We start from the raw sequence: 26,728 nt of genomic DNA, 5'->3' as shown, positions 1-26,728 counted from the left end.
CTGACTCAAGGATGCAATGTTACAGATGTTCCATGACCTCAGCTGTGGTTAAGGTCAATGAATTCATCTTCTAAAGCTCTCTCCAATCAGTTGACCTCCCAAGCTCCTCAATACACAGCAGCACTAACCTACAGAGATGTTTGTCAAACTAGACTGAGTTGTCCAACATCGTAATACATTAAGCTTCACCCAGAGCTTTGCATACACATCTCACAAGTGATGTACAACATCTGTAAGTCAACTCGTGCTGACACAATGGCCAAATGCACTGTGAGACATTCAAGCACACATTTCTCAGCACAATGTGTTGCAAAATCAGCATCGAAGATGGATAGTGCCCAACATAACCAGCATGCGTTTGAAAGAACTTGTGGCTAGCGAGAGGCCTTACATCATACAGTACAATATGAAGGTGTTTTCTGACCAATCTGCCTTCTCAAAAGTTAACGTAAATTTATTATCAAAGTACATACATTTCACCATATTCTTCCCTGATATTCACTTTCTAGTGGGCATACACAGTAAATACAAAGAAACAGAATAGAATCAATGATCCACACAGAACAAGATGGACAAGCAGCCAATGTACCAAAGACAACAAACTGTGCAAATACAAAAAGAAAACAAAATAATAATATATGAGCAATATATAGTGAACATACAATGAAAGGATCTTGGAAGTGTGTCCATAGGTTGTGGGAGCAGTGTAGTGATGGGACAAATGAAGTTGAGTGAAGCTATCCCCTCTGGTTCAAGAGCCTGATGGTTGAGGGTAATAACTGTGCCCAAACCTGGTGGTGCTCTCACGTTATACATTCCCCCTCCACCCACAATCACTACCTACCTTCTGTTGGTGTATTGCTTACTAGTATCCAGTCCCCACACCCCACCCAACAGTCTATGGCATGGTTGTTCTGCCTTCTTCATTCCAGGTTACTAGGGATTCCAAAATATCAAAGAAAAGTTTGTTAACAAATGCATCAAGGTGAAGTCTCCAGCATGTGTTTGAAAGAACTTGTGGCTAGCGACAGGCCTTACATCATACAATATGAAGGTGCATATAGTTTAGGAAACAGTTTAAAATCGGGTTCATCATGCTGCGGTCTCTGGGTGGGAATGGTTTGCCAGCAGAGTGTCAGGTCCTTCAATGTCAGTAGCTCTGCTATAATAGAAGAAAGGTCAGGGGCATGCACAATGAACTTCCTGGTGGACTAAAAAGCCTGCCTGCTAACGTCAAGGAGAATGGAAGTCTCTAGAACTTGGCGCGGGGATAATCTGACACGGGAATAATCTGGCGAGGGACAGTAACTATTAACTCATTTGTAAACTCAGCCACTCTGCAATACCTGCTGACAAATGCCTCAACTTCTATTTCAGCACAAGCAGAAGGTTCCCACTGACTGAAGAAAGCAGAGAAACTTCATTTTGCTGTAACCTTTGACCCTAGCTAGCAATGGCTTATGGGTACCACTCCAGCCCAGTGGCTGTCCTTCAACATATTACAGGGATTCCCAGAGCTCTACTGAGAAGGAATGGTTCCATGAGCAAAACTCTCATGTCCTCTCTCAGGATGACAATATTCACAATCAGTGTAATCACTCTGCCTGTGGCCTTTAATGCACTTAAGACATTCACGTCTGTCTCATATACAAAGAAATAAGTTCCTGCCCAACATAAATCCTCTTGTCCCTGAGCTAGTCCAGAAAGTTGTCCAAGGCAATTGAAGGCTTCTGCACTGAGAGTAAGCAGCCTAACACTAAACATATTGCCACTATGACTGATTCTGTAAAAAAATGTTTACTAAACTATCTCATCTTTGATTCTGTTGCATCCCCATGCTGGGCTAAGGGAACATAAACAAAGATAAGGCTGTTTGGTTAACGTTTTTTCCTAATAATCTGTTACAGCTTGGTAAGTTACATCTTTTCAGGAAGTTTTTCCTCAGGAATGAAGAACAGGGCAGAGGAGAGTGAAGTGAGGAAGGATGGGGAGGGTGATGACTGAGGGAAAGGACAGGAGATGAGTATCTCCAAGATGATATTGCACTTCTGTATGGAAATACAAACTGGAGAAGAAATACCATCTTCGAGGTGTGTGCTTTCTCATTAGCAACAAGCTAGTCTTGCAATGCAGCAGCCTATCCTTTTGAGAAAGCCAATGTCTCACAATTCTCAAGGTCACTATGACATTGAACCATAGCACACGATGGTCAATAGATCATACACCTCAATCATGAAAGTTATGAATGAGAGCACAGAGGAATTCCGGTGGGAGCCGAGCAAAATGGCAGAAGCTGTCCCACCCTCCTACTCCACTGCCCTATCAAGCACCTCCTTCCCCAGCTGTGGCAGACTCTGCACGCCCACATTCATCCTAAAAGACATCCACCGACTGACAGAGTTAGGTTGAAAGGACATCACCTTGAACCTGAAAAAAATGCTAATTGGACACGTGGTGCCAGAACAAACACATTACATAGCTGTTTTCTTTTTGTCACCATCATCTTTTCTAATAGGATCTCATTTGAAAAGAGGCATATCTATCAATACACAGAATGCACGACATGAACAGTTGGTGAAACGAGGTTTGAATCCACAGCCAGCTGATGCAACTGAGGCAGAAGTGTTACTAATGGAGCCAAGCTGAATAACTAGGAATAACAGACGTTTCTCAAGTTAAACTTCAGCAAAAACTTTTTTTTAAAAAGGAACATTCACATAAATCATCTGGCATGGAAAACAACGCAAGTCAGTCAAGAGAATTATTTTCTCTGTAACAAATTCTACCATGTAATCCTCGAATTAGATCATCATTCCATTCATCTCTTTGTCAAAAAATTATTTTTGCAGAAGACATTATATTCCGATGGATTTGCAATCTTGGCACCAAATTTCGAACATCATTTAAAAAGATATACTTTTGACAGAAATTCACAGCAATAATGATTGGAAATTAAGATTAAGCAATATATTTCTCAGCAAATGCTGAAGTGATGGCAAAAGCATGGTGCGTTAAGGTTTTTCCATCAATTGGACATCTTTGCAGAAGTTTCTAATTCAAGGGCATCTTCCTTGGAGTTGCTTGGAATGAAAGATAATGTGTGAAAACTGGGGAGATTTGAACAGTGAATGCACTGTACTGCTTAAATAAACAGAGTTTGGAATAGAGACTAACCTTGGAACCAGGCTGGCCTGGGAAACCTGGAGCACCCATTATCCCAAGAGTACCCTGTAAAAGCAAACATAATTATACATTACTGCAAAATATATCAGTCTGGAAGGTTCAATGAAACTTGTGAGTTCCTAAGTCTCCTTTCAGTAGCTTGAGGAGGGCTATGTAGATGCTCTCAATACCAAATGCTAAATTTTCCAGCAATCAAGGAATAATATTATGCATTAATGTATTTCCACCTTGCAATTATAATTAAAGGAACCCTTTCCAAAATTCATTTAACGTTTGGAAATGCTACCTTTAATTCCAATCACAAAATGGAAAGCCAACTCAAATAATTCTACAATGCGTTGTGGTGGGAAAAATGCAATTTACCAATGGATCAATTTGTTCACCAACTAATATTTACTTGATTCCTCATAACACCAAACCAGGAAAGGGTAGAAATAAAAATATTTTTAAAAACACAAGGTTATTTGTGTGCTAGCAATTATTTTGAGAATTGAAATAGTACAGAAAATGGCAAACAGCCCTAAGTACTTCAGCAAATCAATAACAAGTCCAACGAACATACAATCAGTGTACACACTATTAAGCCAGCTGGCTTGCTTTTACATCAGGAGTTCAGAAAAATAGTGGAAGAGTTCTAGTTGTGGTATTTGACCCATCATCTATAACAGATGCATTACCAGTATATAAAGTATGATTCTTCTTTCCCCCATTTCACCTTAAAAGCGATTTGCAAGCAAATTGTATCCAGATGAACAACTTACTGTGCAAAAAGGGACATGATGCAGAGGAGGTGACCGATGTCCCTTTTGTTTTAGCCTTCCCTGGGTAAACCAGAAGCTTGGAAGTAATGTGGAGAAACAATCGCAAATTTATATTGTCATTATAAAATATCACTTACCGTGGCACCTGTCAGACCAGGCGCACCAATAGCACCACGAGGACCCTGGGGACAACAAAAGAAAACACTTCAGGAAGAGGAGTTTATCCATCATTTGTTGTTTATATGTTTTCTATGTATCTACGGACCACTCGTTTTGCCCTGACGATTGCCACACTTCAATGTGGATGTTGATTCACTTTTCATTTGCTTCCCATGACCAATCCCCACTGCCCCAGAGAAATTTGGAATGTGCAAAGTATGGGATAGAGTGAAATATAACTTATTAAAAATATTGCTCACAATAACATAGTTTCATATATCTGATGAAGCATCTTTTGATACTTTCTTTGAGGAGTTTGCTGGAATCTCAGTCTTGCCCAGTGTATCCTCAGTTCACTCAGGGTAACAGTGCTGTGAGTTGAATTTAGGTTCCGCAGTTATTCAGCACGCGCAGCTGTATTTAATAATACTTGGTATTTAGCTTCAAGCAGTTTTCACTTTATTTCTTTAAAAGAAAGCTACAAATATTAGCTTTTGAGTATATTTCTTCAGGCTGAGATCTAAATTATATCTGTGCCCTTTCATAAGTTTTTCCTCTCTAACATTTGATCTTGTCTTCCTGTATGCAATGCCAAGGCAGATCCACTAGCTTGTGAGGGAAAAAAACTACAAATGATTTGGCTTTGGCTTTGTATTGCATTAAAGGTGAATGCACGCTATATAGTTTAGCCTCACATTTAGTCAAAATGTCTGATAAAAATGATTTCTATATAAACATGTCAGGAAGTGATTATGAAGTTAAGTGTTTATGTACACTGGCTTCATATTTGCTTATGGAAGCCAGATTTACAACATATCTGATCAAGTAGACAGCATAATCCCTGACAAATGCTAAAAGCTCTAAGCTTTTGATAATTCCTTTCATTGTTTGGATAAATCTTTAAAAGAGAAGGTTTCTGTCTGAAACAGGGAGAGAGAGAAGGATTCACATTTTGGAAGGATGAGATTAATAGATCTGAAGGACCCAATTGAAAAGCTTATTTGCTCTGAATCAAAAAGTGAACACAGAGGTCTTGCTCATGTCACTATTTGCAAAACTGCAGATCTTTGTGATATGAGCACTTCAATGATTAAGATTCAGGGAATAATTTAAAGTATTCTGTGGAGAACCAGGCTAAAGCATTAACTTCGGAGCAGGTGCTGAGAAGGTAGATGCTGAGAGGAAAGTCATCCGAATTAACTTTTCTGGCTAGAGCGCAGCAGCTTGCAAGGGATTTCCACTCTAACCATTGGATCAGGTCCACTAATTGAACAAACATAATGTGATCGGGAGACATGGGGAAGTATAACCTGCCAAATTGTTAGCCATGAAATAACTCAGGAAAGGCTGAACAGATGATGATAAAAGTCAAAAATATCTTTAGGTAGATGCAAATTATTACAGGTAAAGCAATTAAAACAACAGTCATAGTGCTTGAGACCCTGCAATATTCCCCATTAGTTTTAGGCATCTCTGCTGAATTTCACAATTGATTAGTTTAACTTGTTCCTTAAATTTACTCAATGGGTTCCTTTTTGGAAATATTTTAAATGCTCATCTCTTAATTGAAGGAGAAACACTTCAGAAATATAGAAATTAATTATAGAAAGCATCTGAAGTCCCAAAAAATGTGTAATATCACGAACAACTTTTGCTGCGTTAAGTGATTTTCCTGATCTGAAGTAGACTCTTCTGGCAATAATGCATTCAGGTTTCTCCAAATGTGCATGCAGTTTTGTGCAGAGAATCATGGAAAGTCCTGATTGTGTTTCTGGACTTTGCATGGAACTGTCATCAAACCTACACCAGGTAACTGCAAGAAGTTCCATTTTTTTTTTACCTGTTAGGTATGGGAAAGATTCAAGGCATCTTGCGGGACAACACAATATTAGTTAGGGCTGTGTATCTCATATTTCAGATGTCTGTGGTATTTAGAGAGTGGAACTGTCCAGAGGTGAGTTGTCACTGGTAATGTGGTGGGATGCCTTTCTTAAAGTATCAATTACACAGCAAATAATAGAGGAGGGATAATGTCCATTTGACTTGTATGTTCGGTTGTTCCATGGCATGGTTATTCCTCTTAATCTGATTTCATCCTGCCTCTGCACTAGTTGAATTTCCAATTAAGTCCAATTCTATCCCTCCACTGTGAACCACAACCACCCATAGTGACAAATTCCGATTCTTCTGAGTGTTACGACCTCTCTGCAACACCCTCACTGCATCCTTTCCCTGCAACTTGCAATGTTTAGTAGCAAGAAACTTCCACAACCTATGGACTGACTTTCAAGGACTCTACAACTCATTCTCAATATTATTTATATGTTTATTTGTTAGTTTTTAGGATTTGAAGTTTATCATCTTCTGCACATTATTTGTTTGCCCATTTTTGTTTGTGTGTAATTCCTCATTGATTCTATTGTGTTTCTTTCTATCTGTGAATGCATGCAAGAAAGTGAATATCAAGGTGACATGGCTTTACTTTGATAATAAATTTACTTTGAACTTGTTGAGGTCAAAGCAAATCCTGGCCTTCAATGCAGTAGGATCTGTGAAATATTTTCTGTCTTTCTGATCCCATGTTCTTCTGACCCCATGCACTCTTTCCTATTCTCTGCAGAGTTACTACTTTATACAATCATTGACCTGTTTCATCAGTGAAATGTTGAAGCATAAATTGCTTAAGGACAAGCTAAGAGAATCAACTTCATTCGATAATAAATTTAAATCAACAACAGAAGTAGAAAAGCAATTCCACCAAGTAAAGGAATTGACTCAATATTATACTCACTGGAGAACCTTGAGGACCTGTTCGCCCTCTTTCACCTGGAAGACCCCGTGGACCCTGTAAAAAAAAAAGGTGTTAAAAATATTGCCTGTACTATAATTAAATATCTATGTATCAACAAAATAACAAAGGCTTGCAAAAATAAAACACCTTTTTCTCCCCATTGTGTTCAACTCAGAGTTTTCAGTTGGGTTAGGTTTATTCAAAACTTGATTCTATCAAATACAGATGTAAACACGTTGAATCCCTGCATTACTACAGCCATGTTAGAGAAGTTCATCACCAACTAGAGGACAAGGTAGCATCAGTGGCACCGTAGGATCAGAATCAGGTTCAATATCACTGATATACCAAATAAAGTAAATAAGTACTGCAAAAATAGTGAGGTGGTGTTCATAGGTTGTTCCATTGTCTATTCAGAAATCAAATGGCAGAGGAGGAGAAGCTGTTCCTGAAGTGTTGAGTGTGTGTCTTCAGACTGCTGTACCTCCTCCTTGATGGAAGCAATGAGAAGTGGGCGTGTCCAGGGTGATGCGGGTCCTTAATGTTGGAGGCTTTTTTGCAGGCATCAACTTCCAAAGATGTCCTTGACACGGGGGAGGCTAGTGTCCATCCTGGAGCTGGCCGAGTTTACAGCATTTGTCTGTAGGACAAGCTGATTCTGGCTGCTGTCCTCTGCCAGTTGACTTTTAATGAGAGTGCCTTTCTTAACTTGCAGCTGTACTTCCAGCTTCACAGCTGCTTACATGCATTTCAGTTGGCACTCACCACATAGAATCAAATTCCTGGTGGGGGTGGGTGGGGTGGGGTTTAACGTGACATGCAACATAAAATGAGCAAGAGCTCTGGAGAATGGTCTTTGATTTTCCTTACACTACTTCCACTGTCAAAGAATATTGAAAATTTCCAAATATATTACTGCTTACCATATTCATCAGCTATTTTATCCATCCATTCTATTAAAGTTAACACACATCTTTTCAGTGAGCTAATTTTTACTCAGCACAAACTGATTTAGCAGTGGAAGTCTACTTCAGATAGTTCATATAAATCTTTTTGTTATCACATCGAAGATAAAGTTTCCTCTCAGTTTGTAGTTAGATGTTATAAAGCTTCAGAAACTATGGCATGCCAATAAATACATTTACCCAAATGCACACTTAAAATGTACAACTATTAGATTACTGAAAATATACCATACTTGAAGATGCTATATTCTCACAATAATGAACTTTTAAACAACATTCTAAATAAATTAGAATATTCTACTATTTAATAGCAAGCAGAAAATTTATTGTTATGAAGATTAGTGAAATGAGGTTAATAAATTATATTTAGTGATTTATTAATTTTTGGTTGCCAACTAGACCATAAGACATAGGAGCAAAATTAGGCCATTTGGCCCAGAGTCTGCTCTGCCATTTCATCATGGCTGATCAATTTTCCTCTCAGCCCCAAATTTCTGCTTTCTCCCCCATTTCCTTCATGCTCTGACCATTTATCAACCTGTCTTAAATATACTTACAGACTTGACCTCCACATCTTCTTGTGGCAATGAATTCCATGGATTTGTCACTCCCTGGCTAAAGAAATTCCTCCCCATCTCAGTTCTAAAACGACACCCCTCTATACTGAGGCTATGTCCTCTGGTCTTAGACTCTCCCACCATACAAAACATTCTCTCCACATCCACTTTATCAAGGCCTTTCACCATTCAATCGATTTCAATGAGATCACCACTCATTGTTCTGAATTCCAGTGAATACAGGCCCAGAGCCATCAAATGCTCTTCATGTGACAAGTTGTTCACACCTGTAAACATTTTTATAAATCTCGTTTGAACCCTCTACAGTTTCAGCATATCCTTTCTAAGATAAAGGGCCCAAAACTGCTAATAATACTCCAAGTGAGGTCCCAACAATGTTTTATAAAGTTTAAACATCATATCCTTGCTTTTATATGCAAGTCCTCTTGAAATGAATGCCAAATTACATTTGCCTTCCTCACCACAGACTCAACCTGCACATGAAGTTTTAGGCCATCCTGCACAAGGAGCACTAGGACTTTATTTACAGATATAGCTTCTCAATACATTTTTATTTGTTAGAATATTCTACATTTATGAACAAAAGATTTACTTCAGTCTTAAATAATGATGTGAATTATTTATACCAATCCCCAATAATTTCCACCTCTTCTATCCCATTATCCTCTGATAAACAGGTAGGATATAGCATTATTTTAAAAGGTGTCTTTGGAAATCTTCCCCTCGTGACACCTCCTTGATTTCATTCACCTTTTCTGTTACTTCCATTTTATGCCTCATTATTTTCATAACATTTGTTTTAAATGCTGTTTTTTTCCACAATCTGTATTCATTCCTGGTGTCCTGTGCACCAAGAACCATTTCATTTTTAATTGCATTGATTCATTCTGATCCATTGTTAATTTTACAATTCATAAGTAAGGTGACAATGTTTCTTTTCAACTCATTTATCCCAGTCCTCACCTTTATAAAACAAGTTTAAGTTTAATCAGATGGTGTTGTTTTTGTGGGCCTTTAATCTGATCAATACTATTGTTTTTGTACTTCACTCATTCATCTGACTTGTTTAGCAACTTAGAATAAAAGATCAAAAAAAATTTTTTACACACACACACACACACCCCTTTAAGGAAACAATAAACAAACCCAATTCCCAGCAGACCACTTACCAAAGACCCTGGAGCTCCAATTGCACCAACAGAACCATGATCACCCTAGAGCAGGTGTAGAAAACAGGATCACACAACATCACTTGTTAAACAGCTATTGATGTAAGCACAACCATGAGCTAGTTTTCAATAATGAGGCAATTGAATGGAAAGTGCAACATTTGCAAGTAAAACTAGAACCAAATACGTCTCCATTAATAACTTTTTGATCACAAGATGAAAATAGTGGGTGTCAATGTAAGCTGCAGTAATGTGTACCCAGTTGACAGTTGAATACAAGTTTTTATTGGCAAAGTGGACTTGCGTATTCACCCTGGAAATGCTAAAATAGCTGCTTATGCCTTTAAGGAAAAACGGTGATGTCATAATACATGTGTGGACTAGAAAGAAGTGTAACAATGTTCTAGAACAACGTTGAGCACTAATGATATGATGAGAAAATATTTTCACGGGGAAGGTATCGGCGTTGGATAGCTGGTTGTGCAAAGTTGCTTATCAGCCTAGTAGTCTAGTCTTTCTAGTAATTTAACTACAAGGCATAATATTGTAAAAGTTCTTGTAAAAGTTTATTTTTGTCTTTCTTTAATATTTCGTGACCAAGTGTGAATGTAACGGAGTAATGTGAATGTGTTAATCTCTGTTCATGTAGCGTGAACGACGAGAACTCCTTTCAGGGTCTATCCTGAATGTGTTTGGAAGTTAAGCACGTGTGTGCCAAATTTAGTTAAGATGAGATGTATTTATCCACATTTTTGATGTTGTGTATAAGGTACAGGGTTGGTGAGATTCTAAAATTGTTTGCATTGTTTTTTAGAATTGCCACTATGCATACGTAACAAGGGTGTGGACAGAAATTAAACAGAGATTGTAACAGCAGGAACTGGTTTTTAATTCATTCCTTGTTTTTATTTTGATACCCTCTTTCTGCATTAAAACATCAAAAAAAAGAATTAAAGGCTCAAAAAAGTATTTGTTGTCCTGCATGTGTATTTTCCCCAGGCTACAAACAATAAATAGCGAAATGCTGAACTATTGTTTGGCACAATTTGGTTCAAAGTTTTGTTATTCTTCTTTGGTGCTTAATAGTTGCAAATTAGTACTTCAAAACTTTATTCAAAGTTTGATAAGTATGGCTTTAAGGATTATCCACAAATGTCTAATAGGTTTGCCTAAAATTCTTCCTTAATGATTTAATACATTCATTAGTAACTGCTAAAGTGGATGGGAAAGGGATTTTAGGCAAATCTGTCAGCCATATATTCATACATCTACTGCATTACAACATTGTAGTACAGCCAGGTTGTATATCATTTAATTATCGTATTGTTACCTTCTGGCCAGGAGCTCCAAGTTCACCTTTCCGTCCTTCACGACCACGGTGTCCCTATGAAAAACAGTTTGTTTTTTTAAATCAGTCTTTCCATTAAATAATTGTTTCTCACTAACTCAGTAGTTTGCATAAATGAAACAAAAACAGATGCTCACATAATAGGCACACAAAGTAACCTAATGAACACAACAAGAATGAATCAACAAAAATCTGACTGAAATTGATTTTGTTTTATGCTAACTTACCCTCAAACCCTTGATGCCAGGCAAACCAGGGGCACCCGGGAAACCGCGAGAACCCTGAAAGACAAACAACAATTTAACAGTCTGGACTGCATTTAGTATTCACTTTCAATCACTTTGTTTATTTCTCTTGAATGGTCAAGAAAGAGAAATAACAGTTAAGATCATAAGCTGGACTCGTATGTACCTTGAAAAGGGTCTGTGTTCATATTGAAATTTTCACCAACAAGGCATTTCATAGTCATTTAATTTTATACATCCCCTGTTGTAAAATTGGGAAATTGGCAACAAATTTATTCAGAGAAAAGGCCTCATAAGCAGTAATGAGTCAAATAAACAAATAACCTTAACATACTGTTATGTGGGATTTTATTATATTTGTCTCAAAAACTGATTCTGTTGATCCACCCACAAATGCTACCTGACCTGCTGAGTATTTTCTGTTTTTATATCAAATATCATTTTGTTGGTTTAGCTATTTATAAATGGATTAAAATATCTGCACAAAGAAATATTAACCCTAAAAAAGGAAACTCACTTATCCAAAAATTACCAAGAAGACATTGGAATCCATGTGAGCAAATTTCTTCAAAGTTATCAGCAAGGTGGTAGATCCCGTCAATGATTGGCTGTAACATGAGAAACTAAGTGAGCCTCATGTTGCATCTTTCTGGTGGTGATTTTGGACAACCTGCATTTACCCGGAGTGTCTGGTCATGTTAGCCCCATCCACTTGGTAAATGGACGGTAAGGTGTAGCAAGCCTGATGGTAAATAGATCCCCCCTCTCCCCACCCTCCAGAAAGAGCCGACAGATTTTTACAGGAGGCAAGGTAGGGGTAAAGCCTGAACTCATCTTGAAATTGATTTGGAATTCAAAGGTTCCTAAATGTTTCCAATATTGAGAAACTTTTGAAGACTATCACAATGGATGTGAGTCATCTTTTTAAAAAAATACAGAAAACACAGTAAAACACAAATAAATAATTTAAAACCTTAAAAAGAGTAAAATATCAGTACCTGACTTCCCTGTTTCCTTCTAATTTCCAAGTGATTCTAGAGAATAGGGTCTACATGGGGATTAGCCTGGTATGGAACCACAGAAGGAAATTCTTCACTGAGAAGATGGAACTGGATAGCAGGTGGAACTCAGGACAGAGAACAGTGGCAGATGCACTGGCATCCATCAAGGCTCCATGTTTGGCAGCATGTGCACAGGACTCCAAGACTGAAATGGCTGGTGCTTCTGATCTGAATCAGCAAATCCAGGCATCGAGATTCGCCCAAACAATAAACAACTACCGTGGATTTCAGAAGGTTTAATGTTCCTGAGGTAACATAGTGACTAGCCTGGCTATGTTAATCAAAGCTTTTTACCTAGGTATCCAAAAAAAATACCAGAAATGTGGCGCAATAGGTTAATGCATAAACTCAGACAATGGGTTAGAGAACAGAATTGGTAGTGAGCTGGCTTAAGGAAAGAATTGGTAGCCTTTTCGAAGGATCAGTGCTGGGTCCACTTTGCCAACATCCACTGGCATGAGTGGAGTTTCTACTACAACCCAGTATTTTGGTTAACTGGGCTGCAGTTAAAGATCTTCAGGTTGACCTGCTTTGCTTGGCAGGAAATGCAATGACAAAGGATGTGACAGTCAGCTCAAAATGTTCCTTTGTTGATCTCACAAACAACAGATTGTAAACTTAGTTATCCAGCCTTGTTGTTCTAACAAGCTGTTTTTCCCAATTTACACTTGATATTTCATGTACCTTAATAGATAGTCATTAAGGTACCATGAACAACCAGTGAATTATGAGTGGAACAAGAATTCCAATTATTTCCTGATTAGTTTTTCAACCTCAGCAGCTCTTCACACCTAGACAGGGTGTGACAATTGTCCCAAGACTCTAACTTTGCTATGTTAAATTAATCTTGTTTTAAGATAAAACTTCATTATGGTATTAAACATTTCTTTTTAAATATCTTAGCAACAATGAAATTAATTATTGCACACCAAATAATATTACCAGGATCAATGTTCAAGACTATTTCAGCCATTTCCGTGAACGCTGGTATGCATGCCTCTTTAATTTTTTTTGTTCTCTATGTGACCTTACTTTTACAGAGAAAGGAAATACTACCCTTTAATTTCAATACCATTTTGATACTTAACAGCAATAAATAATCACTTAAATCAGATTATGTCATTGTCAGAAATTCTGTCATCATTTCTTTTTAAATCAGGTTCAATAACATGCCACATTACCTGTTGTCCTACAAATCCCTGCTCACCATAGCGTCCTGATTTTCCAGTTTCACCCTATAGAGCAAGAAGAAAGTCAATCCAAAGGTGAAGAGCAATGTTGGGATTTAGGGATTGGAATAACTTCACCAATTTTATTTGCTCAATAGATATAATTTATGTTTAAAGACATCTGTCACTCCCATCCAATCTCCTGATCCCTCATATGCAAAATGCAAGTAAAATTTCAGGTGTGGCTGGGTTGGAGGGGGAGTGGCAAGTGGAACCTCACAATCATCTACCACCACTTGAAAGCAGAAGTTGCAGATACAAAGGAAAATGAAATAAACTACATTCATTCCACTCTCTCGGGAGCTTTTACAAATCTGCCGCTGAAGTAAGTTGAACAATTCGAAGAATCACTATGGAAATTCAACCTTTTCTGCCCTTTCTTTCCTATTACCAACAAACTTGATTCTAACTATCTCATAAATAAAATTCACCGTGGGAAAGGCATGTCTAGTACATGACTTAAAGCAATGCAAACCCTTTGTTGTTTACTATCAGCTCCCAAAAAACTTGAATGTTAATGCTTCTGTTCTTTTTTAATAGTTTATTTATGCTTCCAGCATTTTTCAGACTTACTCATAGTATTAACATTGAAAAGGATGAGTGTGTCCAAAAAAATAATTTGCAAATTTGAGAAAAGCTCCCCAACTTTCTCCCAAGCAAACAGTTAACTGTAAACATTTAGTGGAAGGAATTAAAAGAATGCCTTTAAAAAAATAATGGATATTTACTCACATCTTCACCAGGTTTTCCAGGTGGTCCCTCAGGTCCACGGTTCCCCACATTTCCCTACATTTAACAGCAGAGAGAAGTGTTATCCGTTGCACAGGAAGGCAGCTGGGTGCACTTAATAAAAAAGCTGATGAACTCCAAATAATATAATCTTGGCTACTTGTCATCCGGTCAGTAGCATTAATGGCTTAATGGTGTAAAATGCAGATATAAATGATGATGTTAAAAAGCTTACCATTGGTCCCAAGTCACCAGGCTCTCCTGGAGGACCAGGCTGACCTTTCGGGCCCTATTTGGGCAGGAGAGAAAAAGATAACAGATTAAAAAGAGATCATTGGTGCTCTTTGTGTGGGATTAATGAAAACTGCTTTCTTAAAACAGATGTGCAACAGAAGGGAATGGGGTTCTCAGTCTGCAGCACAGGACGTGAAATCTGCGTTTCTGGAGGAAGTCGCTGGATTTCTGCCAGTGGTAGTATCTCAGCTAAAGTCTTCCACTCAAAATTCCTTTTTGGAGCCACTTTTCTGAACCCGTCTTTCTTAATGACTAGATAGCAACCATATGAAATACTGCGCCTACATTATGTCATTCACATGCTCTGTGGAAGCTTCATCCTCTGGCATTTTTAAAAAAATATTCATTCATAGGCTGAGGCAACTTTTAACTGCCCATCCCTAGTAGTTCTTGAGAAAGCAGTATTGAGCTGTCTTCTTGAATAACAACAGTCCTTGTAGTGTGGATATACCCACAGTGCAGTTAGGGAGAGAGGGCCATGATTTTGACCCAGTGATGGTGAAGGAATAGTGATAGGTTTTCAAGTCAAGATGGTGTGATGCTTGGAAGGCAACTTCCAGGTGATGGCACTCCCTTGCTTGATGCTCCAGCTGGTTTGGAAAGTGTGTCAGTGGTGGAGTAAGTGTCTGTTTGTGGATGGGAAGCCTGTCAACCAAGCTGCCATGTCCAGTATACTGTCAGGTTTCTTGAGCATTGTTGAAGATGCATTCATCCAAGCAAGTGAAGAGTGATTTGTCACACTTGTGACGTGACCCTGTAGATTGTGTCATGTGAATGTTACTTGCCACCTATCATGGTTTTGGGGCATTTGGATGTAGAATGCATTATTATCTGAACCACAAATTGCTGAACATTGCCCAATCAGCAGCAAACATCACGACTGCTGTCGATGTGACTGAGGGAAGGTCATTGATGAAGCGCCTGAAAATGGTTGAGCCTAGGACACCACCTTATGGAGCTACTGCAGAGATGCCCTGTGGCTGAAATGATTAACCCCCAACTCAACCATCTTCCACTATGCTAGGTGTAATTCCAGCCAACAGAGGCTTTTCTCCATGATTCTCACTGACTCCAGTTTAATCAGGGCTCCTGGATGCCATACTTGATCAAGGGCTGCCTCGATGTCTCCACCAAGTTTCCACTGGATCGTCAGCAAATCAGCAACCAGCAGAAACTGCCTTTGTTAATTAACATACACAACTGGTCATCTTTCTGATCACATCTGGCATCATGTTAGAATTCTCCATCCTAATTTCCCAATACAACCAACAGAAGGCCAAACAGCAAAACTCACAGCGTTACGGCTGTTTCTGTCTCAGCACTTTCTATATAACTGTTAAACACTAAGTTGCGCATTTTTTGAAGATTGCCTTTTGTTCTACCTCAATGTACTTATATCTGGAGTGAACCGTCCAGATAGCATATAAGCAAAAGCTTTTCATTATATCTCAGTACATTTCAGAACTATAAATCAATTACTAATTTTCTAGGTGCCCAGAGCTGTCACATTGTTATAATCTCTCAATCTCCGGTAAAGATTCTTCACATTTGTACAAGTGAAAGAATTCTAATCTGTCTTCAATTATGAAATCCAAAGTCAGATTTGGCAGTCAGGCGTACTTCAGTTACTTGGTCCTCTAAGCAAAGCAAGCTACCAGCTGGCTGTGGTAGATATTCAGAACCAATGGTTAACATTTAAAGAACACATATCACTTTAAGGTATAAAAACTCAACTACAGTTAGCAACTCCAGTTTTCTGTTAGCAAGGCAACATTCAATCAAAGAATGAGATTTACATATTAGCAAAAAGAGCAGAAAGCCTGAAAATTGGAAAGAAGAATCAGATTTCAACAAAGGTGTAGCATCAAATTTACCAGGAAAGAGAATGTGAAAGCTCCTGTAGACAGGCAAAGAAGAAAGGGTTGGCAAAAGTAAATGTGGGCCTTCTAGAGACTGAAAAAGAAAATCCAAGAAATAAGTGGCATTTAGAAGCTGGTATGTCTCCAAACACGATGACCCACATTCCTAAGTTTTAAAAGAGATGGATATGAAAAAGGTAGATATACTGGTATCTACCTTCTAGAATCAATAAAACTTCTATTGATTCTGGAATGTGTTCCAATAACTGAAAATATTTGATACCTTTCAAAATTTCACAAAGGAAGGAGAAAGCAAACAGTTGGAGCCTAATAGTTGGGAGAGTGTGAGAACCTATAATAAAGGAACAGATAACATGCTTGGATGAAGTCAACACATTTCTGTAAGGAAAACCACATTTTATAAACCTATTAAAATTTTTCAAAGGTAAACATTCAACTCAGAAGAAGTAAGGCCAAAGCAGTTGATGTGTGATTGGATGTTCAGATTGTTTGCAATAATGTGCAACACAGAAGTAATTACTAAACAGGCGAGTGGGGTAATATTCTGCAATGGATTGTTAATTGGGGGGGGGGGGTAATAGTATATCTGGGATGGTACAGCAGCACAGGTAGTAAAGTTGTTGTCTTGCAGCTCCAATGACCCTGAGCTCTAATGCTGTCTGTGTGGTGTTTGCATGTCCTTCCTGTGACTAGATAGGTTTCCTCTGGGTGTTCCATTTTCTTGTCAAAGCCAAAGCCGGATTGGTGGTAGGTTAATTGGCCATTGCAAAGTTTGTAGTTGAGCTGCAGAATCTGGAGGAAGTAAACAGGAATGTGGGGAAAATAAAATAGATTCAGCACAAATAGATGCTTGTTGTGTGACTTGAATTCTATGGGAAGAAGGGCCTGTGCTGTATGAATTTGAAGTTAATTATGCACTCATTCAACCACAACTGGATTACTGAGTGCAGGTCTGAATGCCACATGTTAAAATAGATGCAAATGATTAGTAAGAGATTTATTAAAACAATTCCAGGAGCAAAGGATGTTAATAATGTAAATAGACTGGAAACATGGGGGCATATCTTTTTCTGGGAATAAAAGAAACTGCAAGATGGTATGATGTACCTAAAATCACAAGGGATGTGGACAGAGTAAATAAAGGGGAACTATTCCGCTCAGAGGGTCAAGAAAGAGGGGACACAGAATGTAGTTGGCAAAAGATCCAAGCAGATAATGAGGAGATTATCTTTTACACACGGATAGTTATTGGAGCCTAGAATGTACTGATAGGGTAGGAATTCAGGGAAATTCAGAGGAAGTTGAATAAGTTGTATCTGAAAGGAGAAGTCAAGTGTGGGACCAACTTGATAATTAAAATGGAACATACTTCTCAAGCTAAATGGTCTCTTTCGGTGGTACGAGGAAAGGAAAAGGTTTGCAGAAAATCATCACTCTTCCACTCAACATATGACAGAAAGAATGGAAAGAGATGCAAACTAATCATGTCCAAGGATTTATACAGGTGTCCTGGAGAAAAGTCATGTTGGAACATAAAGCTGTTCTCTCCAGAAAATAAAAAAAATCAGAAAATTATGGGACACATATTATCAGAAAACAAATAGGAAGAAATGAAGTATAAATGCTGAACTTAACCTGAGTAATTACACTTTAAATATTGTCTTATATATTATAAGTTAATTCTGTTAGGTATGGGTGAAGACCAAATTACTGTTAAAATTGTGTTACATCGGAAAAGGAAAGTAGGATGATGGAGAAGCTGAATCCTGGAAGGATTTTCAGTGAAACAAGTTGGGTCAATTAGCCTTTACAAATCTTCTCGACTTCCTGTTGAATTCAATGGAAGGATAATTTTAATTACACATCAAAATACTTTTTCGTCATTGTTCAATATTTAGGCAATTGCAAGAATTTCAAGTGTTTTAATTCCCATTTGCATTGGTAAAATTCATACCAGCCTGTGCGAAAGCAAAAGGGAGTTTGCTCCATTGCTAATTGGAACAATGAATCACTTACTCCTTGTCCTGTGGCTCCCGGAGGTCCTCTCGGCCCGACTTCACCCTGGAGAATAAAAAAGAAACCATAAACAATTCTCAAACCAACAAAATGAAGATGATTTTGCTTTGACATTTATCAAGCACAATATGCTTTTTGTTGCATTCCTCATTTGAGGTTCATTTCAAATAGGCCTGGTTATAGTTATGGCATCCTGTGTTCAAACATATTTCAAAAATCCGTTCAGCATTTCTGCCTTCGTTATTTTTCCAGGCAAGTCAATGAAAACCCATAACTTCTTGCATAAATTACCGCAATAGTTTTTTTTAATAAACAATGCTCCCAGAAATCCAAATTCTACATTGTCTTTCTGCTGAAAGAGTTCTTCCTTGTCCCCCTTCTCATGATATTAATCAAGTTGACTAAATTTCCCAACTTCCTTTGTTGTTCAGAAAACATATCCAATGTAACCATTCCTTCTTCATAAGTAAAGTTTTGCTTCCCTAGAAATCTACTTTGCATCTGCTTTGTACTTTCACATTTTTCCTGAGGTGTGTTGGCTAAAAATGAACTGGGAATACAAGCTGCATTTCACAAGATCCTGTGTTTATGTTCTCTGGTTTAACCAATAAAGACAAGTATCTTATACACTGTATCTTAACTAAATTTTCCCATCCTCCAATTATCAAAAGGCACATGCTCCCCTACATTGTTCAACATCCACCGTTTATTGTGCATTATCTTAACTTGTTTACACTCCCTAAATGCATCACCTTACATTTCTTTGGACTAAATTTCATTTGATCACAGATCAATCCATTATTATCTTCCTGCAGTTGTGGAAACTAAGGTTAGGCATGGATGGGAGGTTGATCAAGAAGGTTCATTCACTTGGCATTGAAGATGAGGTAGCAAATCAGATTAGACACTGACTTTCTGGGAGAAGCCAGAGAGTGGTAGTAGATGGTTGCCTCTCTGACTGGAGGCTTGTGACTAGTGGACTGTCACAGAGATTGGTGTTGTGTCCATTTTTCTGTTTGTCATCTATATCAATGATCCGGATGACAATGTGGTTAACAGGAGCAACAAGCTTGCAGATGACACCAAGTCTGGAGGTGCAATGGACAGTGGGGAAGACCATTAGAATCTACAGAAGAGATGAAAATAAGGTGGAAAGAGTTCAGAATTTACAAGGATTTTCTGGGTCAGAAGGGCCTGAGTTATAAGGAAAGATTCAAAACGTGAGGACTTTATTCCTTAGAACGTAGAAGAGAGAGGGGAGATTTAACAGAGGTGTACAAAATTAGGAGGGGTACAGATTGGGCAAATGCAAAAAGGCTTTTCCCCACTGAGGTTGGCTGGGACTACAACTAGAGGTCATGGGTTAAGGGTGAAATGTGAAAAGTTTAAGGAGAACATGAGGAAAAGCTTCTTCACTCAGAGGATCTTAAGAGTGTGGAAAGAGCTGCCAGAACAAGTGGTGCATGCGAGCTTGATTTCAGAGTATAAGAGAAATTTGAATAGGTACATGGATGGTAGGGGTACAGAGGGCTATGGTCTGGGTGCAGGTTGATGGGAGCAGGCAGATTAAATGGTTTGGAACAGACTAGATAAACGAAAGGGCCTGTTTCTGATTTGTACTTTTCTATGACTTTATGATAGCCTGGGGCAGTTATAGTCAAGCATGACCTTTCAGTGAGACTGTCAGAGACAACTCTGTTTACTACAGACAAGATAAGCTGGGGTGACTGTAGCAATGTATACTCAAGCCAACCCAATGAGGCTTCTGTGCTGACAATTTTCTAAAAAAAACTTCCTAAAACATAGTCCCCTTTACTTGATAGAGGGTGCCAGAAACCGACAAGATAAGACCAACAGAAAGATGTGAAACATACCCAAAAACTAAGGCTCTATTGTCCTTACCATCTCCAAAATATCATCGGCTGTCTGCTGTGGTTTCAATTGACTTTAACACCTCAATTGTGAATGGCAATTGATCTTGTGATTAAGAAATTCAATCATATACGATTTACAATCATCAATATCAATAACTAGGAAGTCAATTCTGTATAAAAGTAGAGTCTTCTTTTTGGACTTCAGAAGACAGGGGCCTATGCTGTTTTCCTTGTGCACAAGTACAATAGAAATGAGGATTGAGTCATAATAGTGTGTATTCTGGGGGTCCAGTAATTTCAGTTATTTTATTATTGGTGATAACTCAGTCTACAACTTTATTATTAACCACAGTGTACATTATGGCTCATTTACACATTTAGTGAAATCTCTAATCTTCGTTAAGGAGTCAGGTCACACTGTGTTCGGAGACTTGCTTCCAGAAAGTCTGCAAGTTTCCTAAGCAAGGATAATAAATGGTTACTGAACCCTTTACAAAATAATATCAAAAAATACGTTGGTGACCAAACTTCCATATGGTCTCATTCATCTTTCACTGTGTTCACAAGGTCAAACATAAAGACCCAACAGTATAGAAATAACGTAGATTGCCACTTCCAAAAAGACTGACACTCAATAAAAAAATAATCAAAAATCATTTAATTAATGAACCAAGAGCCTTTAATTTGCTTTTTCAGTAAGTATTCAGGTGTGAAAACTGGAGGATTATTCATTACAAAACCTAACCACATTGCACAGCAAGAACCATTGTTTTATATTCCATTAGATTAACATTTTGTCCAAATTTATTTCTGGCCACAGCTAAACATTTGAAAAAGTTAATAATCAGCTCTCTGGTTATACTAATTTTGTATGAGAGACTGTTCTGGCACCACTCAGCCAGATTATCAATCTCTCTCCTTTGTGCCAAATTATCACCATCCTTGGTTCGGGCAGTAATAGTAGCATTGTTATCAAACATAAATATGGCATTGAAACTGTACCTATCCACACAGTCAGATGTGTAAAGCAAGTAGAGCAGGGGGCTAAGCACACAGCCTTGTGGTGCACCTGTGCTGATGGTGATTGTGGAGGAGATGTTGCCAATCTGTACTGACTGGGGTCTACAAGTGAAGAAATAGAGGATCCAGGTGCACACGGAGATATCAAGGCCTAGGGCTTGGAGCTTAGTGGTTAATTTGGATGATTGTGTTGAATGCTGAGCAAGTTTCACAATCACTCAAAATAAGTGTATCACTGGTCAAGAAGAGGGAAGTACATAGCAGGGACAGACAGGAAGGAACAAATGAGGTACTTGAGTAAAAGAAATGCAAGAGAACACTTAAGCAGAAATTATGAGAGCTAAAAAAAAGGCATGAATTTGCTCTAGCAGACAAGGTGAAGGAGAATCCCAAGAGCTTCTGCAGATATATTAATAGCAAAAGGATAGGAAGGGACAAAATTGATCCATTTGAAGATTCGAGTGGTCAGCTATGCATGGCACTAAAACTGATGGGGGAGATCTCAAATAGGTATTTTTGCATCTGTGTTTACTTGGGAGATGGACGCAGTCTATTGAAAGTGGTGTTTGGTCCAGAGAAACATCATTTCATTTGACAGTATACATGTGGATGAGCTTAGAGCGTAGATCAGTACTTGGAGATATGATGTGGTGGCCATTACAGAGACTTGGATGGCTCAGGGACAGGAATGGTTACTTCAAGTGCCGGGTTTTAAATGTTTCAGAAAGGACAGGGAGGGAGGAAAAAGAGGTGGGGGCGTGGCACTGTTGATCAGAGATAGTGTCACAGCTGCAGAAAAGGTGGATGCCATGGAGGGATTGTCTACGGAGTCTCTGTGGGTGGAGGTTAGGAACAGGAAGCGGTCAATAACTTTACTGGGTGTTTTTTATAGGCCGCCCAATAGTAACAGGGATATTGAGGAGCAGATAGGGAAACAAATACTGGAAAGGTGTAATAATAATAGAGTTATCGCGCTGGGAGACTTTATTTCCTAAATATCGACTAGCATCTCCCTAGGGCAAGGTGATTAGATGGGGAGAAGTTTGTTAGGTGTGTTCAGGAAGGTTTCTTGACACAATATGTAGAGAAGCCTACAAGAGGAGAGGCAGTACTTGATTTAGTATTAGGAAATGAACCTGGTAAGGTGTCAGATCTCTCAGTGGGAGAGCATTTTGGAGATAGTGATCATAATTCTATCTCCTTTACAATAGCATTGGAGAGAGATAAGAACAGACAAGTTAGAAAAGCGTTTAATTGGAGTAAGGGGAATTATGAGGCTATCAGGCAGGAAATTGGAAGCTTAAATTGGAAACAGATGTTATCAGGGAAAAGTATGGAAGAAATGTGGCAAATATTCAGGGGATATTTGCATGGACTTCTGTATAGGTACGATCCAATGAGACAGGGAAGTTATGGTAGGGTACAGGAACCGTGGTGTACAAAGGCTGTAATAAATCTGGTCAAGAAGAAAAGCTTACAAAAGGTTCAGAGAGCTAGGTAATGTTAGAGATCTAGAAGATTATAAGGCTACTAGGAAGGAGCTTAAGTAGGAAGTTAGGAGAGCCAGAAGGGGCCTTGAGAAAGCCTTGGCGGGCAGAATTAAGGAAAACCCCAAAACATTCTACAAGTATGTGAAGAGCAAGAGGATAAGACGTGAAAGAATAGGACCTATCAAGTGTGACAGTTACTAGGAAAGTTGATGAAGGCAAGGCAAGAAACTGTATGACACTATATGAACTTGAGCAAGGTTTTTGGCAAAGTCCCGCACAGGAGTTTGGTCAAGGAGGTTCAGTTGCTCAGCACTCAAGATGAGGAAGTAAATTGGATTAGATTTTGGCTTTGTGGGAGAAACAAAGTGAGGTCATAGATGGCCATCTCACTGACTGGAGGCCTGGGACTAGTGGAATACCACTGGGATTGGTGCTAGGTACATCATTGTTTGTTGTCTATATCAATGATCTGGATGATAATGTGGTAAACCAGATCAGCAAATTTGCAGATGACACCATGATTGGTGGACGGTGAGGAAGACTATGATGGCTTGTAGTGGGATCTGGACCACCTTGGGAAAATGGGTTGAAAAATAGCAGATGGATTTAATGCAGACAAATTGCAAAGTGCTACATTTTGGTAGGACCCACCAGGGTAAGTCTTGCACAGTGAACGGTAGGGCACTGAGGAGTGTGGTAGAACAAAGGAATCTGGGAATACAGGTCCATAATTCATTGAAAGAGGTGCCACAGGTGGATAGAGTCATAAATAAATCTTTGGGCACATTGGCCTTCATAAATCAAAGTATTGAGTACAGGAGATGGGATATTATGTTAAAGTTGTACAAGACATTGGTCAGTTCTGTTTTGGAGCACCTGTGCAGTTTTGGTCACCTACGTACAGGAAAGATGTAAACAAGGTTGAAAGAGCTCGGAGAAAGTTTACAAGGATATTGCTGGGACTGGAGGGCCCAAGTTATAAGAAAAGATTGAACATTGGTTGTTTGCCAGTCTTTAAGTATAGTTTTTCATGAAGCTTATTGTACTTTTTTGTAAATGCCTGCAAGAAAATTAATCTCAGGGTAATTTATGTTAACATATACATACTTTGAAAATGGTTCTATTTTAAACGTCATTATTTCTGATTTACTGAAGGTTATCTGTTATCTAGAAACAGATATAACGCATTCTTTACAATAACCAAGCCATATTGAACACACTTCCAGAGGCTCTTAGAAGCTGACTTACTGAAACTCCTGGCACCATTCCTACTTGGCCACGTAGACCTGCCTTTTCATTATCGCCAGCCATTTGAGAAGCAAGTTGCTGTGTGAGAAGAAGCAAAGCAGTTACTCTCATCCTACAAGTGAACAAAAGGAAAATGTAGCTGGGCAACAGAGAATTGTAAAATGTACTCAGAGAATGCTGGATAAATAAACTCAGATGAAGTCTCTTTTGAGGAAGTAAATGTCGCAGACTATTCTTAATGGTTTTGTGGTGGTGTGTTGTCACCTAGATTTAATGAGCTTAAAATTAAATCTATTAAATTATTTTGGCAAGAGGAATAAAAACGCTTAAGGAGACTAACTTTTGCTTCATCAATAGTAAATTCAGTAATAAAGTACATACTCCATAATATTGGAGGTAGTTTTAATTTTCACCAATAGCATGCTGAGTTGTTCTGTGTGGTCCTGTTTAATTTGTCAGTGTTCTGCATTGTGTGCACGCCACAAACATTCATTTAGTAACTGTTGGCCTGAAAATCAAGCTTGCAATGCCGCAGCCTCATCTCGAGTTATTACATGACTAAGAGAAGGATTAATAAATTGGAAGGAAATAATGTTATTGGCTTTCTTTTAAAAAAAGTAAATTTGTCTTGATGATCTATTCCAACATGAAAAGAAAATGTAAAGGCAAAAATGTTTATTTGGTGGATGATTCTTAAAAAAAATTCTGAACATATAAATATTGTTCCTTTTAAATATTTCAAGTTGGATGCATAGTGAACCAATGCTGCATCAAACAATTAAAGGACAACAGTCTTACTGTATGTCTATGAATAAGAGTTCACATAAACAAAATTTAGTTCTTTTTTTCAGGTTGGCAGATTCACTGCCATTAAGATTGCTTTTAATGTTTTCCAATCACGGGTACACCTCCAAATGGAATAACTAAATATTTGTGCCTTTCAATGTAGATCCATACAACTGCTGTATTTTTCTAAGTGCATTTCCTTGTAATAAATGGTTAACCTGGTATGAAAATGGTGCAGAAGGTGAAGTAAAAAGGGAAAAGTTTCAAGTTAGATCAAGGGACCAAGCTGTCTGTTGCTTAATCTTGTAAATTCTAAATTGTTGGAAATGGATCAGACAAATTTGGAATTACCAAAGCCGATGAAAGATGACAAAGATTATATTTATTGCCCAGTAATTAAAGTTTAAAGCTGTGATTATTAGTGAGTTCAAAGTGAACTGTTTTTCTTTCTCTAAGGATCTGCTAAACATGTCAGGCTTTGAAGTACTTACATTTTGAAAGCCAGGATGAGAGGGATGTCCAGATGGACCAGGAGGACCAGGTACTCCAGGAATTCCAGGCACACCATCAGATCCAGGTGGGCCGCGCAAACCCTATAAACCAAGAATTAAATTCAAGTTCAGGAAAAGGTACAATGCTCGAGTTAATCTTCAAGCTCTCTTTGTATCACCGTCTACAAGTTAGCTTTATATCTATGAAGCAGCACAAATGCACATTGCTAACAATTATAACTCTTTCTGCTTAACATTAGACCACAAGACTTCGGAGTAGAAATAAGCCATTTGGCTGACCGAGTCTACTCCACCATTCCTGCTGGTTTACTCTCTCTCCCAATCCCATTCATAGAAACCCTACAGCACAATACAGGCCCTTCGGCCCACAAAGTTGTGCTGAACATGTCCCTACCTTTGAAATTACTAGGTTTACCCATAGCCCTCTATTTTTCTAAGCTCCATGTACCTATCCAAAAATCTCGCAAAAGACCCTATCATATCTGCCTCCACCACCATTGCCGGCAGCCCAATTCATGCACTCACCATTCTCTATGTAAAAAACTTAACCCCAACATCTCCTCTGTACCTACACCCCGCCACCTTAAACTTGTTCCCTCTCATGCTAGCCATTTCACCCCTGGGAAAGAGCCTCTGACTATCCACATGATCAATTCCTCTCATCATCTTATACACCTCTATCAGGTCACCTCTCATCCTCCCTCGCTCCAAGGAGAAAAGGCTAAGTTCACTCAACCTATTCTCATAAGACATGCTCCCCAATCCAGGCAACGTCCTTGTAAATCTCCTTTGCACCCTTTCTATGGTTTCCACATCCTTCTTGTAGTGAGGCAACCAGAACTGAGCACAGTACTCCAAGTGAGGTCTGACCAGGGTCCTATAAAGCTGCAGCATTACCTCTCAGCTCTTAAACTTAATCCCATGATTGATGAAGGCCAGTGCACTGTATGCCTTCTTAACCACAGAGTCAACCTGCGTAGCTGTTTTGAGCGTCCTATGGACTCAGACCTCAAGATCCCTCTGATCCTCCACACTGCCGAGAGTCTTACCATTAATACTATATTCTGCCATCATATTTGACCTACCAAAATGAACCACCTCACACTTATTTGGGTTGAACTCCATCTGCCAGTTCTCAGCCCAGTTTTGCATCCTATCAACATCCCATTGTAACCCCTGACAGCCCTCCACACTATCCACAACAACCCCAACCTTTGTGTCATCAGCAAACTTACTAACCCATCCCTCCACTTCCTTATCCAGGTCATTTATAAAGATCACTAAGAGTAAGGGTCCCAGAACAGATCCCTGAGGCACACCACTGGTGACCAACCTCCATGCAGAATATGACCTGTCTACAACCACTCTTTGCCTTCTGTGGGCAAGCCAG

At 38.7% G+C, this 26,728-nt stretch overlaps 1 protein-coding gene across 1 annotated transcript in view; it reads right to left on the bottom strand.

Moving 5' to 3' along the window:
• Nucleotides 1–26,728, bottom strand: part of LOC140728382 (uncharacterized) — a 257,199-nt gene that overhangs the window by 92,577 nt on the left and 137,894 nt on the right. The window contains exons 7-18 of the mRNA XM_073047008.1: nucleotides 25,318–25,419; nucleotides 24,041–24,118; nucleotides 18,409–18,453; nucleotides 14,454–14,507; nucleotides 14,222–14,275; nucleotides 13,442–13,495; nucleotides 11,182–11,235; nucleotides 10,937–10,990; nucleotides 9,607–9,651; nucleotides 6,895–6,948; nucleotides 4,082–4,126; nucleotides 3,175–3,228 (exon numbers count right to left, since the gene is read on the bottom strand). Of these exons, the coding sequence (XP_072903109.1) occupies nucleotides 3,175–3,228; nucleotides 4,082–4,126; nucleotides 6,895–6,948; nucleotides 9,607–9,651; nucleotides 10,937–10,990; nucleotides 11,182–11,235; nucleotides 13,442–13,495; nucleotides 14,222–14,275; nucleotides 14,454–14,507; nucleotides 18,409–18,453; nucleotides 24,041–24,118; nucleotides 25,318–25,419 (693 nt within the window). The remainder of the gene's footprint in view (nucleotides 1–3,174; nucleotides 3,229–4,081; nucleotides 4,127–6,894; nucleotides 6,949–9,606; nucleotides 9,652–10,936; nucleotides 10,991–11,181; nucleotides 11,236–13,441; nucleotides 13,496–14,221; nucleotides 14,276–14,453; nucleotides 14,508–18,408; nucleotides 18,454–24,040; nucleotides 24,119–25,317; nucleotides 25,420–26,728) is intronic.

This window comes from Hemitrygon akajei, chromosome 5 (assembly GCF_048418815.1).
Source record: "Hemitrygon akajei chromosome 5, sHemAka1.3, whole genome shotgun sequence".
Taxonomy (NCBI): Eukaryota; Metazoa; Chordata; class Chondrichthyes; order Myliobatiformes; family Dasyatidae; genus Hemitrygon; species Hemitrygon akajei.
Note: the sequence above shows the minus strand (reverse complement) of the source record. Positions and strands in the feature narration are given on the sequence as shown.